We start from the raw sequence: 15,208 nt of genomic DNA on the forward strand, positions 1-15,208 counted from the left end.
AGGCCCTGATAGGAGCTCTCAACTGCTGTATACAGCACCCTCTTTATCCTTCACGAAGGCCTTCAGTAATGTGATAATTAAGGTCAGAATCAGTTTCTTATTAGGGGGTGTGCGATAAGCATATATACTTCATGGAGTATAGGGTGAGATGCTGTGGCTAATTATCTCCTGCAAGATGTGAATTTGAAGGAACAAGTATTCAACATCAGAAATAAAGGACATCTGCCAGGTGGCTGGCCCAAAGGCCAGGCTTCCAGACTGTACAGGCTGCCAGTACAAAGGCCTTTTCTTCCTCTGACAGCATCACTTCCAGTCGTGAGACACATTCACCAAAAGCGGAAAAGTGAGCACCAATGTCAAAGCTTCGTGCCAGGCAGCTAATGCAGCCAGTAGCAAGAATCCTCTCGGCATGGAGTCCCCGAAGTAATGAGACAGAGCTTAAAAAACAAGCTTTAATCAACTTCATAAAAATTGTTCTTGTAATTGAACTTGAATAGGCCCACTTGTCCAGCAGGTTGCAGGTGCCAGTTTCATATTTCCAGGCTCAGAGGCAGGGTCCTCTCCTCTAGGCCAAAGGTGTCTGACGGTGCAGATGCTTGATGGGGCAGGAGGTAGGTGCACAGATGGACTGCATCGTCTGTTTCAAGGGTGTCTGCAGCCCCAGCTTAAGGTATACCTTAAACACTGTTGAGCAAGTGCCCCGAGAAAATAAACCCAGAGGAAAAAGGCCATCACACTCAAGAGCCCTACATGGTCCTCTCAACTGCTGCCACCTGGAGCGGGGCCGGCAGAGGCAACTCCACACTTGCTTGCTCTGAAGGGCTGCCTCGTTCAAATCACATGGATAGGCACGGCCTCTGATCAGCAGGACAGGGCGGAAGCAGGTGTGACTTGGCCACAGCTTTAAATGATCCAGCAGCCCCTGGTGTTTAAGGAGGCCCTGAGGGGAAGGGCCACCTTCCTCACAGAACTGCTGCGCACAAGCCCTTCCCCACAACATCCTCCCTCCCCAGAGGGTGGTGTGCAGAGTCCCAGATGGGAGGCCTTGATGCCTAGACAAACATGATCCCAACTTGAGGGACCGAACTGGAGCACATGTCCCCCTTAAAAAAAAAGATTACAGCAAAATGATAAGGAAACTGACAGATGTAGCCCCTCAGAATAAAACCCAGTATGCCTGCCTGCCAGCTCCAGCCAGAGTTGTACCAGCATCAAACAGTTGAATGCACACTCCCAAAGATGGCCCAGAGTGGTCCCCAATAATGGGGCCCCTCGGGCTGCTCTGAGCTGGCTCCAGCTGCTGTCACTGTCCACTGAGAAAGGCCAAGTGCCCTTTGGTGCATCTGTTGGCGTAGTGTCCTTTTTCACCACACTGCAAACAGCAGGAAGGGAAGGAGGAAACAAAAAAAACACATTGTTTCAAATGCAATTTTCAACTAAGGCAGTACCCGCTAAATTCCAGGTTGGGAGCAGGGACTCTGAAATTCTCAGCGGCACAGATTTTCATTCAAACACGAGGGAAAGGGAGCTCCAGAGGTAGAGTGGCACAGAAACCGCAGCCAGCAGCTCAGCAGGTGTAAGGGAGCACGCAGGCCACGGTGGACTCTTGTGGTGGGGGGTGGGGTGAAGAGAAGCCCGTGGCACCACAGCTCTCCCGCCTCTCCAGGGACCAAGCCCCTCTGCATGGCTGGCCAGTCACTTACCTCTAAGGCACAGTTCTGGGACTCCCCTGAGACAGGGGAGGCGGCAACGCAACAGAAGCCACCAGGCTCCTCCCCCAACTCAGGGATTCACTGCGTGGACAGAGGGTGGGCTGCACCCAAAGAGCTTTCCCTCCTGGCTCGTGCATACTTTTGCCTACACTACCCCTGGGCCAGGTTTGGGTCACAGGATCAGAGAGACGGGACAATGATTAGACTTGGGGGAAGAGACCCGGTAGAATCACTTCAAAAAATCTAGCAGGACCCTGACTTGTCCCGGCTGATTATCCATACCCTTCCTTAGCTTCTCCTCATTTGTTCTTGTTACTCCTCAGAAAGCAGAAGGGAATTACAAGGAAGTGGCAGCCTCGAGCACTGAACAAGGGGTCGGGAGACACGTCGGGGCACCCAACCCGCGCTAACCCACCCAGGGCCCTCCCAGTCCTTGCTTCCTTGGTCTGGAACTCGGGGCTTTGGCCTGTTCTATTCCCCCGACTGCACAGTCCCCATGTTTTCAAGTCTTTCTGATCTGTAGGTGTAACTCGTGTGGACGAGTGGCCTGTGTAGCTGCCAGCTGGACCTTTGACAGGTGTGACAACCAGAGGGAGGGACTCCGCAGCCCCGCGTCCTGCCCTTGGCCTGTCCACTGGCCTCCGCGGCTGGTCCTGGGGAATCAGGGTTCCCCTGAGATGGCTTTAATATCAATTGTGCCCGTGGTAGGAAGAGGTTGTTAGGTTCGTCCCCTACCCCCAGCCCCATCTTTCTGAGGTTCCAGGACTCAGGAGAGCTTGCTTCAGAGGCCCTGCCGACAAGTTCTGGAGGAGGCAGGACAGCTCAGCTGACTCAGGACACCCAAGTCTCCTCACTGTACTTGAGAACTGTCTGGTCTCCCCTCACCTTCTTCCACAGCCCCCCCTTCCATACTCTCCTCACCTGTTAGGGCTCAGGCTCAGCCATCTCTGGGAGGCCTTCCCTACATGCGTGGGCACTTTTAACTTTGGTGTCTGGGCACCTGCCTTCCACTCCCTCAGAACACAGACCCCTCCCGGGAAGGAGTGACAGCAGTGGGTTTCTGCGCAGAGCCGACAGAGCAGGTGCTCAGTGAGTGTCTGATGGCTGTGGGAAGTGACCAGTGGCTCAGCTCTTCCCAAAGGCAAGTTCTAGGAACAATACAGGCATATGCTTTTTGACTTGGCCCTCCTACTTGTAGGCATGGATGCTCCAGACACCAGACAAGAGCTCACAAATGTCTGTCAGATTCAGCACTATTTTTAGCAGCAAAAACTATAACTTAATAGTTTACCGGCGGAGAACTGTTTACCAACAGAGAACTGGTAAAATTATGTAGCCACTGAAATACATTAGAGTTACTTATACCAACACAGAGAGATCCAGAATATGTTATAAGGAAAAAGGAATTACAGAACAGTGTACATACTAGGGCCCTATTTGTATTAAAATATATATTGTGCTTGTGTGAATAAAAGTTTAGAAGAGCACTCCTCTGAGTGGAGTCCCCTGTAGGAGTTGTGGAGTGTAAAGGGGTATTGAAAACAAAACATGAGAACAGAACAGCTGAGTAAAAGTGGCTCTTTTAGGAAAGTGGTGGGAATAAAGGGCAACACTCTGTACGCTAAACACTTCTGTATCATCTAAAAGTTTTTACAGAAAGCATGTACTGATTCTGTATTTCATCTAATAATCTCCACATCTGAAATCTTTGTGAGTCTAGTACTGTTGGTGGTTTCTGCTGACGGTGGTGCTTGTTTCCTTCTACCATTTTTATTATGAGCTCATTCTGGGGAACCTTAGTTGTGGGAATTCTGTGTGGCCTGGGTTGAGAATAAATTTCTCAAAGTCGGGTGCCAGGGGCTCACCCATCCGGGGCTGTTTTAGATTAGAAAACTCAGTCTGTGGCTATTTGGCCCTCACCAAGGCTGTGAACACAGGCCCAGACTCAAGGAAGGGCCTGCCAGTGACGACAAACTCAGAAGGGCTTTTCTCCCCACCCCCCTTTGCATCCTGAGCCGAGAGTGAGATGGACAAGTTTTCCAGTAAGTTTTTAAAAAGTTTACCCTTTCCCTGAACGTCCCGTTTTGTGAGTGGGTGGGGGTGGAGGTTCTACTCCATTTCCTCCCCACAAGGGCCTAAAGCTTCTGTCCCTTTCCTTTGGGTGTGCCCACCTGGGATATGAGGACACCCAGAGGCTTCAGGGCTCACTCTGTTCCTTGGATTCGTGCTCCCACTTCGTTCCCGGCCTCTGGAAGGTTCCCATCCCTTTCTTGCAAGCACAATCCTTTCATTCAACAGTGTGTGTTTAATTGTTCACCTGGCCTTAGTGTGTCGTGGATGGAAGTAGCATGGTCTCTAGCTCACTGGAGTGGCCCAGTTTTACTCTTTCAATCAGCAAAAACAAAGATGTCTTCATTCTTCAAAATCAGCTAACTCTCTGGGGAATGAGGGAATAGCCACTGACTGTGAAGACCCCTGGCCACACCCCCGGCCCCAGGACTCACCTTGTAACAGGTGACCTGCTCCAGCGGCCGGGGTCCCCGGTTGCCTGCGCTGCTGTTTTGACTCTGCATGACCCCGATGACCTGCGGGGCTCTCTGCTGGTTGGGAGAAGAGTTCTGACTCGTTAACTGGATCAAGGAGGACGACCTTTGTAATGGCGGATTGTTACTTTGCTGGAAAGAGTTATACAACACGGTTTTACTGCGGAAAACACGTGCACGCAGACTACCAATGGGGACAGGAAAAAAGAGGGCGGGACTTCTCCCGCATGACCGTGACCAGCAGGAAGAAGGGCTTCCACGGTGGCCCGGCTCAGGAGAGTAGGTGGAAAAGAAACGTCTGGTGACGGTGGCAGGAGCCGCTGCCCGAAAAACACCATGCAGACACACAAAAACGAAAAATAAAAGAAAACAAAACACCAAAGAGACGAGGCAGTCTCTGGGGCGGCAGGGCGAGGGCATGAGCAGGCCTTACTTTTTTGTTTGTGAGGTTCTAGCTTCAGGTCAGGATGAACGCTTGGTTCAGCCAGGTGTTTAGAGCCTACACGGCGGGCAACAGTCACAGAAAACAGTCGGCGGCTGACACGCTGACCTGCGGTCTAGGGGCTGAGAGGGCCCTCCGCTAGGGAGCCGCATGAGCAAGGCGGACGGGGGCGCCTGGGGTGGGGCCTGGACAGCAAGGCCACCGCCGACTGACTGAGTGGGTCCCTGGCTGTGGCCCCGTCATTGCAGGAGCCCTAAGCTGGAAACCCCAGGTTGTCATGGCCGCATCCACACGTGGGAATGCCCGGCTCTGACAGGAGTTCTCTTTGGTTCATTCCACATCCTCCTGAAGGTGGCAGGCAGTGCTGCGAGGGTGGCCACATCTCCTGGCTGCTCGGCCTCTGGCATGGAGGAGGGCCGGGCAGGCTCTGGCAAAGGGCTCAGAGTCCAACCAGGTAAGAGGTGAGGCTTCACGATTGCTGGGCAGTTTGCTCAGCCCGCTGAGACCCTGCCTAGGACACCTGGCCAGCCTGCCTCTGGGCCCCCGCCCGCATCTTGTGACCAAACCCAAGGCGCCTTTGGTTGGGGGTCACTGCTGCAGATTCCCATTCGTTTATGGCATTTCCCTCTCCTCATGCTGGAGGGGAGCAGCCCGCTGCTGGGGTGTGGGATCCCCTTGCTTAGGAGACTGGAGCCAGCTGATGCCTCGACCATCTGTTCCCAGCATCCCCCCTGCAGCTGGGCACCGGCCAGAGAACCAGTCAGCCACACTTCCTCTCCCGCCCCACTGGGAGTCCCGTTTGTAGAGAGAAGGGTCTGAACCGCAAGCAAGAATGGCAGACGTGTGGCGCCCACGCCGCCCTGCACTCGCCAGGCAAGAAGGGAAGAGAAGCCCGGTGGGCATCTGGCTCCAGCAGACAGCCCTCCAGCCCAGAGAAGGTGCAGACTGCTCCATTCCCTGAAGTTTCAGCAGGAACCAGGGTGACTCCCCTCCTCTCCCGCCTCCTCCCACAATCTCCAGCCGGGTCTCCGGCAGGCCCCACACTGAGGCGGGGGCACTGAGCGTTCTGCGGCCAAGGCGCGGCCAGGCCCGGCAGCACCGCGGGCCCGGGGCACGGTACCTTTGCGGGAGGCTGCGTCTGCTGCGGCAGTGGGGGCTGCTCGGTGGTTCCCATCGGCAGTTCAAATCTAGGGCTGGTCACCCAGCGGCAGAAGGGGACAGGAAAAAGGAGAAGAGGAGGTGAGAGAGGAGCTAGGCTGGTAGGGTTCTCGAGTTCTGGCCCCGGGAAAATCACAAGCAGTCTCTAGCTAAGCACAGAGCCGCACGAGCCACCTGGACGTAGGGCGGGTGCTGGTGCTCGGGATGGTGCGGAAGACAGGTCTGACGTGCCTGGACTCAGACCCACTTTGCCTACACCTATCTGCGAGCCTGGGCAAGTGTGCTGCTCAGAGAAAGGAGGGAAACACAGCTGGTACTGTCAGAGCCTCTCCAGAGGCTCTTTGTACACAGAAGGCCTTCCCAACAAACACCCTTCCCTGCAGGGGCACCTCAAGTGTTAGACCTCTGACAGCAGAGGTCTGGGGGACACGCCCTCCACCACCACCCCACACGGAGGAATCCTGGGCCACCTGTAGGCTCCTAGGCTCTCATCTAGGGAGTGGGACCAAGTCAGGAGCACCAGCCACCTGCCAACCACGTGGCAGCGACCAGGACACTCTGCTTCCATGCATGGAGGCAGCACAGGGCGTTGGGGGGACACTACTCTATGGTCCCAGTGCCACCCCACAACCACCGAAAGTGACAGAGGTGCACCAAGACCCAGGAGAGGAGCGCTGAGCCCTCCCACGCAAGGACTGGGCTCCAGAGGTCACAGATCTGCCTTTGACCGGGAGCTACCACCTGCCCCCTGCCAGCGGCTGAGCTCCGAGCCCCAGTGTCCCCATGTGTGAAACGGGGACATCCTTTCACGTGTGAGGGTTCTATGAACCTCCATATAGGAGGCCCCGAAACTGAAGCTCCCTTCCTTCAGGGCACAGGTTCTTAATCTGAGGTCACATGTACATGAGCTTTTCTGGAGCACAGGGCCCAGAGCTTTCATCTGAGTCCTAGATGGTCTGGGACACAGTAAAGGTTACCCTGAGCTTCCCGCTCAGGAAGCAGTGGTGGTCCCTCCCCATCTCCCACCCCTGTCCCAGACCCTGTGCTGACACTACCCAGTGACCAAGGCCCCGATGGACTCAGGGGAGATACAGGGGGCAGCAGGGCCTGGGCAGGGGCTGGCTACTCACTGCATGAATTTACACGAGGGCCCCTCCGGGCAGAATCCCACGAGGTAATTCACACAGATGACTCTCCGCGTGTGCCGATGCCTGCACAGGGGGCCTGTGGAGCCAAGCACCAGGGTCACTCAGATTGTCCCCTCTTCAGGGGATGCCCTCATGCCCTTCTGCCAGTCAGAGCTCTGCCCACACTGCTGCCTGGGGGCAGAAAGCAAGAACAGGGCTTCAAGTGCTGGCTCTGCCTCTTATTCAGTAGGCCAGCGGGCAGGGTACACACCCTCTCAAACACTAGTTTCCTCATCAGAAATACGGGTGAGAATGCGGTCCAGTGGGAACCTGGGGAGGCTCAAGTGACTTGGTGTGAAAAAGACTCACTGGCCCCCCAATGCCTAACACCACGTTTTGCAGGAAGAGGCAGGACAAGCAGAGGGTCATGTGGGCAGGGGGAGGGAGGACTGGCTTCTGACCAGGCAGCCCAGCCACCCGGACACCTACCATGCTTGCAGAAGCCACGGTCGTACCAAGGACAGTCCTTGATCTTGGACTCGGGGTCGATGTGCAGGAAGGGGCACTCCTTGTTGCTGCACTCCCCTGCAGGGAAGACCAGACATGCGTCCACCTGGGAGAGCTGGACCCAGACCTACCCGTGCTTCTCCTGTGGCCGGGGCCACGGTACAGCAAAGAGGGCCAGGTGGGTCTGGTGTCCAGTCCCGGCCTGGCGAGCCCTGAGACCCAGGGCAGGGTGTCTCAGAGCCTCAGTAACCTGACTCGTACGTGGGCTGTGACGGTCCTTCCCTCACAGATGTCCGTGCTGCCTTGAGGGTCAATGACACTGACAGAGGCAGGCACAGGGTACACACTCATCAAACAACTCACGGCTCCACCCCTCACCCAAAAGAGGTGTTGGCAATGTAGGGGGCCCAGATGTGAAAACGCATCAGTTGAGACCAGTAGCAAATTACCGTTCCACTCTGATGAGCTCTGATGGTACAGGGGAAAGGCCTGAGGACTCTACCTTTTACGATAAAAGTGGGGAAGATTTGGGAACTCACAGCTGGGTCCCTACGGTAGAATGTGATAAAGCCTTTATGACAGCTCCTCTCAGGAGCAACGGGCCCAGCTGGCCACCAGCATCTTTCAGCCAAGTACAGGCACTGCCGACCTGGGCAGCTGCACTGCCTTCAGTCCATTTACACACAAAAGGCCAGTCTGATCACTGCTGTTCAGAGCACACTCCTTTCCAGACCCACAAGCCCCTATGGGGTCTAGACCAGTCCCTTCCCAGCCACACTGGCCTCCCAGGGGTTCTTCTTAGCCTTTGGCCCCCAGCCCAGGTCTCCCCTCCTCAGGGAGGCTGTCCCTGCCCACACTGCCTCAAGATCTCCTCAGGTGGCCCCATTACTGTTTGTCTCTTTTAGAGCACATATGGTGAATTCTCCTCTTTGTCCTACTGATGAATCAGCTGCTTCATCCCCTGGGCCACTGGAGTAAAAGCACCACAGGGCAAGGACGGCGTCTGTCCTCTTTACCACTGTCCCTCCGGTGCCTAGAAGGGGGACCCTCACCTGTGGAATAGTGCCAGGAGCTGCAGACAGTGAGTCTGCACCAGGACAGACTCTGCAGGGGAAGTGCAGGCAGCCGATTGTCACAGAGGCCTGGAGGGCAGCGGGGCCCAGGGCCATCAGCAGGGAAGGTGGTAACCCAAGCCAGCTTGCAGAGGCGCCCCCGGGAGTCCACTCAGGAGGGCTGGCTCCTGCCTTTGGGGCCAGATGGGAGACGGCTCCCATGGAGAAGCTGCTGCCCCTTCTGCTACTGGTTCCCATGCTGCTGTGGGCAGGACGGAGAGGGTGGGGAGCTGGGAAGCTGAGTCCTGTTTCCTATCTGTCTGTGCTTTGACTTCTCAGCTTATGTTGCCTCTACAAAAAAAGCCACAACTATCATTAATAAGCCAGCAGGCCAAGCCTGTTGGGCTGCTGAAATAATTAACGTCTCCTCTGACAACAGTGCTCTGAAAGCGTGCCGTACGCCCAGCGTTCCTTGGCCCATCACAAAGAGTGCAGCAGGCTTCCAGCCTCCTGCCGGCTCCTGCCCGGGGCCTGAGGCCAGCAGTCCTGGGGCCAGCGCCCACCCTCATCCTGACCAACAGGGCTTCTTCCTGGGCAACCTCGCCCAGGGCACAGGCAGGGGAGTCTAGTTCCATCACGGAGCACATCAGCTCCGCCGGGCCCTGTGCCAGCCCCACCACCCTGGCTTCTCCACACGGTTCACTCAGTTCAGCCAAGGCCACGTGTCCTCTAAGCAGAAACAAAGGCAATCTCACTTTCAAGGTTAAGAGGACGGTTCTTTGCCACCAGAAGACAGCCCCGGAGCAGCTATTCTTAAGGGGTATTTAGGAAAGACAAGCTACTACCCAGGATCGCACTTCCAGAGAGAAGGAACTGACTCAAGCCTGGTGGGCAACCAGCTGCCACTGCGGAAGAAGCAGCTGATTTAAGGGAGAATGTCCACTGGAGCAGAAACAAGGCCTCCAGCCAGCTGCCCTGTTCCCGCACCCACCGTGAGACCCACCGTGAGACCCACCGTGAGACCGGGTTAGCCTCGACTTCCCAAAGTACCTGCCAGCACTCAAAACACAGAAGCACTAGGAAGACACAGGGGTTACGAGAGAATAACCCTAACTGCCCATAACTGAAGGGCCAGCTGAGGTCGGCAGGCATCACAGGCGCCTGAGTAGCTGCTTATCCCCCAGGTCTTGGTGCTCGGTGGAGCCTCCCGGGGCTCCCTACCCAGGGGGTCTGGGTGCTGGGAGTCTGCCACACGCCTCACCGAACTTCGAGTAGAAGTAGCACTCGGGCATCTTGGTCATGTCGTACTCGTGCAGGAACTCGCACTGGTCCCCCTTCTTGCACAGCCCCCGCAGCCAGTGTTTGCACACAACCGTCTTCTCGCCGCTGATGTGGCGGAACGGGCACATGCCCCCTGCCGAGGAAGATGGGTCAGGGTGGGTGGGTGTGGTGTGAGGACCCAGGCGGCCCCTGAAAGCAGCGTGTCCTGGAAGGTGGCCAACTGCCCTGGCAGAAGGCACTGTGATTTTCGGCAGCATGTGAGCATACATTTTAAGTTTCAATAGTTATGGATTAATTTTAATGTGTCTTAGGAAAATCTAAAACATCAAAACATGATCCCACAGATATTCCATAAGATGGAAACTTAAGAAGCCTAAGGGAGGTGGGGGGGAAGGGAGGAGTGTTTTTCTTAATTCAGTTAAAGAAGAGTTCCGGTGATACACAGTCGTGGCAAAATTTGTAGGGGTCGTAAAAGACTGGGGTTTGAGAAACACTGCCCTAAAAGACAGAAGGCAAAGAGGACCACCAGCAGAAGCCTGGGCTCTGCGTGGGCTCTACCCCTAGTTAGAAGTGCCCACTCATTCAGCCCAAAAAGGACCGAAATTGGGTCACTTGTAGAGACGTGGATGGACCTACAGACTGTCATACAGAGTGAAGCAAGTCAGAAAGAGAAAAACAAATACTGTATATTAACGCATATATGGGGAATTTAGAAAAATGGTACAGATGAACCTGTTTGCAAGGCAGAAATAGAGACACAGATGTAGAGAATAAACTTACGGTCACCAAGGGGGGAAGGGGATGTGGGATGAATTGGGAAATTGGGATTGACATATATATACTACTATGTATCAGACGGATAACTAATGAGAACCTACTGTATAGCACAGGGAACTCTACTCAGTGTTCTGTGGTGACCTAAGTGGGAAGAAAATCCAAAAAAGAGGGAATAAATATATATATATAGCTGATTCACTTCGCCATACAGCAGAAACTAACACAGCATTGTAGAGCAACTATACCCCCCCAAAAAACCCCCCAAACCCCAAAAAGTGCCCACTTAGCTTCCAACAAGTAAGAAAGAAATCAACTTCAAAACTGAAGAAATGCATCGTATACAAACTGGGGGAGGTCTGCCTTCTGTAGAACCTGAGCAATCAATCACCCAAATAGGACAGAGCCATACCCTGGGAAAGTCACATTTCTAACTGGTGACCTGGAGGGACTACTGGGAAGGCCTGACCAGAATGAGGTTGTGTCTGGGAAAGATCCAGACCAGCCCCACTGAACAGAACCTTCTGCAATGACAGGAATGTTCTCTATCTATGCCGTCCAACGTGTCGGCCACCAGCCACACATGGCTACTAAGTAACTGAAATACGACTAGTGTGATTGAGGAACTGCATTTTTTATTTAATTAAATTTGAACAGCCACACGGAGCTAGTGGCTACTGTATTAGTTAACACAGAAACAGTCGTAGTGCCCTGTGTTAAGGATGGCTGTACTAACAGAAGGTGGTGGGTCAGAAAGGCAGAAGACAAGGGAATGAGACCAGGAGCCCAGCAGAGGAATGATGTTCCGACCAGAGAGCCTGAGGTCAACCTGGCTGATCTACCTGGCAGAGTAAATGACTTGAATTATAGAACCACAACTTGCCCAAATCATCCATTAAAACCATCCCCTTGCTGTAATTCTGTGCGCCCTATTCAAGCTTCTAATTAAAATTTAGTTTCCAAATAAATTTGGCTACAGGAAGAAAAATGCCCAGACCTGTACATGGCATGTAGGGTCCCACCCAGCGGTACGTCTTATGGATCAGCAGAGAGTCTGGTTCACGCTGCCTGTGTTGGGACCTGGTTAGTATGAACAAGAACCCCACGAGACACACTATCGTGGAGTTTTTTGATGAGAGTACACAGAAGACGTGAGCTTGTGTACACTGTAGAATCAGAAAAGGCCTGGGCTCAGCCACTCACTGACTCTGTGACCTTGAGAAAGTTCCTGAACACCTCAGGGCTAGGGGCCTCTGTCCATGTCACAGGTCAGCTCGTGGCTGCAGAGAAAGTGAGGTGAGAAGGCAGACTCAGAGCCAGATTCAGGCCTGTGTTCCAGGATTCAGGCAGAACACCCCACCACGTTCCTAGCTTATCTGGACCACAGTTGCATCTAGGGACACCGCGAGTCACAGAAAGCAGGGTGAGCCAGGGACCTGAGAGCCTGCGAGTCTGCCGGGGGCAGGGTGGTGGAGGGCGCCTCAGGGGGAACGTCGGGAGCCAGGGGTCTCTTACCTTTGCCACAGGCAGCTTTCAAAAAGAATTCGCAGACAGCAGCCCCCGACTCTGCAGAGAGGAGAAGAGGTGTCAAACAAAGCGATGTGTAACTGCTATTGGTGACATGTGAAGATGCGGAGGGAACCCTTCTGGCCTTTAACCCACGGAGGGGTCAAGGCACAGGAAACAGAGTGGCAAAAAAATGCTAAGCCTGACCAAGCAAGGAAAAAGCTCAGTTCAGTCATTCCCTGCAAAATGAGACATCCACACTGAGACCAGTCATTATTCAGGGCTTTCTGAGAATCTTCTATAAGCAAGATGCTTTCAAGGAGTTCGGAGTGGATGGGGGAAGGAAGGATGGAATGCAAGATCACAGAAATTCATTACTCCCAACTCAGACGTCCCAGAGGGCTAATTCAGGGGCACTTTCACCTGAGGCAGAGGGAGGGAATGATCTCACAGGAAGCACAAAGAAGCGGATGGGGGCTCTGAGGAGGAACCGGCTCCAGAGTAGAGGCAGGTGCCTCAGAAAAGCTATTCCGGAGGGAAGAGCGTAACTGAAGACACAGGAGCAGGACTGCTCTTAACATGCAATACCAACACACAGTAACTAAAGGAGTACAGTCTTCTGCTTCCACAGATGGAGCTGGTCCTGGTGAGGGGAACAGGAGAATAAAAGCTGAGCGCAGTGGAAGTCAGTGGGGTCCAGGGCTGTCCCAAGGAGCCCAGGGACTCACCTGCCATGGCCACCAGAATAAATAGCCCGTGCCTTCCCACACAGTTTTCTCTATCAACAGGCATTTTAGCATCATGGGAAATCCACCGACACCATCTCTGAAGCCCACTTACGTGCCTCTCCTTGCTAACTTGCAAGAGATTCGTTGGCTTCTTGGAAGCAGGCAGCTTTTGCTAGGACAGATTTAAGGTTCCAGTGATGGGAGTCACAGGGGCGTCACTCGTTTGCATTTCAAAAAGTCCGAGAAGTCTTACATTAAAAAAAGTATCATTTAAAAGTATTTCTGGGCCTTCATTCTTTTCAGAGGTTAAGGTCGTTTCATTCCCTAAAGCCAGAAGAAGTCCAGAGTCCTGGGGATCGGGTTTTAGGCAGACAGGATAAAGAAGTATGCCTTCAGGGCATAACTAAGATGGGACTTATTAAGATGGGACTTATTAAGATGGGACTGAAGTGCAGGGAAGGGGGAAGAAGAGCTGTGGCCTCCCTGGCCTCTAACACACTGACCGTGATCTCAGGCAGGCAGTGAATGTTGACGGCGCTTACCAAGTCTGAGGCAGTACCTGTGGCCAGGTATGTCCTGGACCCTCCCTAAGAACAGGTTTGTGGGCTCCCCACCTCTGTGCCTGCCCTCACAGGCTCAAGCATCTGTGCTTCCAGGCTGGAGCGGGGAGGGAGAGAAAGAGCCGCCCTGCGCGTAGGGTTCCATGCCATCAGGCTAGTGCCATCAACACAGGAAAAGCCCACGCGTGAGTGGACATACACGTAAAAGCACAAAGTGACCACGCGTATCAACGAGTAGGTTTAAGAGTGCATATCTGAATGCGAGCAGTGGCTTATGAGCCGTGTACAGTGGAGACAGTGCTGAGTGTGTATAAAGTAAGGCTGTTTGAATTATATCTCTTGAGCGTAAGCATTCTCACACAGAAGTGTCAGCGTGAGAGGGACACCTCAGAGGTCACGTGTGCATCAGAAGTGTGGCCACTTGGGGGGAATGAGGCTGCAGGGAGACTTGACCAGCCCTGGGACACGTGGGAGAACGTGGGGCTATGGCCCATGTCCTCTGGCAGTTACAGGAGATGGCGTGGGGAACTGCAGGTGGAAGGGTCAAGAACCCTGGCGAGCTGAGCCACCAGGCGCTGAGCCATCTTTGGCAAGTCCCCTCCCCCACCCAGGCCTGAGCTGCCCCACCTGTGGCTTGAACCCAATGACCTCTAAGAGCCCTCTGAGGTTTAATGCTATAGCGTTAGATTTCAAGTATGTCTGGAAAAGAGAGAAATTAAGGAAACTTGGTTTCTTTTAAAGTGCTAGACGTTCCAAGTAACTCCCTGGCGGTCCAGTGATTAGGGCTCGGCGCTTTCACTGCCGTAGCCCGGGTTCAATCCCTGGTCGCGGTCAAAAGAAATAAAAATAAAGTGTTACCCGTCCCACCTGAGTTGGGGTGGGGGGGAAGCCAGGAGCCACCACGCGAAGCGGGACAGTGAAGGGAACTCATGCAGCTGCCTGGGTGTGATGAATGACCCAGAGGTGGGGTCCAGAGAAACAGTGAGGGATGGGCTCCCAGGAGTGCGAGTCCTAGGAAAACAATGGAACTTGAGAGTCTCACTGGGGTGTTCTACAGAGAGGGGTAGATGGGTCCTTCCCTCAGCAAGACTCCTCCAACGGCCCAGTTTTGATGAAAGCAGGAAGAGGGCGCTCAAAGTGGGGGGCCTGGAGGTAGGGAAAGGGGATATCTTAGTACTTTCCTGTAGTTGGGGAGTGTGTGCGAGTGAGAGCAGGATTTCCAACCCAGGACACCTGCCTTCATTCAAGAGTTATTTGAACTGCCGGACGTGGTCCTGCCCTTCTGAAGACTGCCTTAAAATAGTCCCCGGGGCAGAGGGGAGCTCCCTAGTCCAAATGAGGGGAAAAGGGGGGTTCCCTGGATTGGGGGAAAGGAGTCCCGGGACCGAGGGGGAGGAGCTCCCGAACTGAGGGGGAGGGCGTCCCGAAACCAGAGAATGGGGGTCCTGGGGCCGAGTCGGTCGCGCCCTTCGCCCGCCTGCCCCGACCCCGCGCTCACTGTCCATGCCGGGGAAGGGCAGCGGCTGCGCCCCAAGCTGCTGCTCCACCGCGATCTCCAAGTCGAACTTGATGTGGTCCACGCTGGCGATGATTTCCTGCATGGTGGCGGTGGCGGCGGCGGCCACACCGGCCCGGCTCCCGATCAGATCCCCTGCCGCCCTCACACCTCTAACCGCTGTCGGCCCCGCAGCACAAGGTCCTCCACCGCCCCGCCTCGCAGCCGCCGCCGCCACTGCCGCCCGAGGGATGCTGGGAGCTCCCGGAGCCCGCGCCGGCCCTTTCGCCTGCCCAGGCTCGGCCAATCAAGCGCAGAGTACG

General features: G+C 54.6%; 1 protein-coding gene across 5 annotated transcripts; it reads right to left on the bottom strand.

Moving 5' to 3' along the window:
* Positions 1-438: 438 nt before the first annotated feature.
* On the bottom strand, positions 439-15,204 carry CPSF4 (cleavage and polyadenylation specific factor 4). 5 transcript variants are annotated; one of them, XM_060124596.1, is made up of 8 exons: positions 14,889-15,197; positions 12,112-12,162; positions 9,803-9,955; positions 7,472-7,567; positions 6,986-7,079; positions 5,818-5,890; positions 4,217-4,312; positions 439-1,372 (listed from the first exon to the last, which is right to left on the bottom strand). In XM_060124596.1, the coding sequence occupies exons 1-8, from the start codon at positions 14,989-14,991 to the stop codon at positions 1,304-1,306; spliced, it is 735 nt and encodes a 244-aa protein (XP_059980579.1). In that variant the 5' UTR covers positions 14,992-15,197; the 3' UTR covers positions 439-1,303. The 5 variants fall into 5 exon arrangements, with proteins under 5 accessions (XP_059980579.1, XP_059980580.1, XP_059980578.1 ...); XM_060124597.1 differs by having other exon boundaries at positions 4,217-4,309; positions 14,889-15,196; XM_060124595.1 differs by having other exon boundaries at positions 4,217-4,387; positions 14,889-15,195.
* Between the last annotated feature and the right edge of the window lie 4 nt (positions 15,205-15,208).

This window comes from Lagenorhynchus albirostris, chromosome 15 (genome assembly GCF_949774975.1).
Source record: "Lagenorhynchus albirostris chromosome 15, mLagAlb1.1, whole genome shotgun sequence".
Classification (NCBI taxonomy): domain Eukaryota; kingdom Metazoa; phylum Chordata; class Mammalia; order Artiodactyla; family Delphinidae; genus Lagenorhynchus; species Lagenorhynchus albirostris.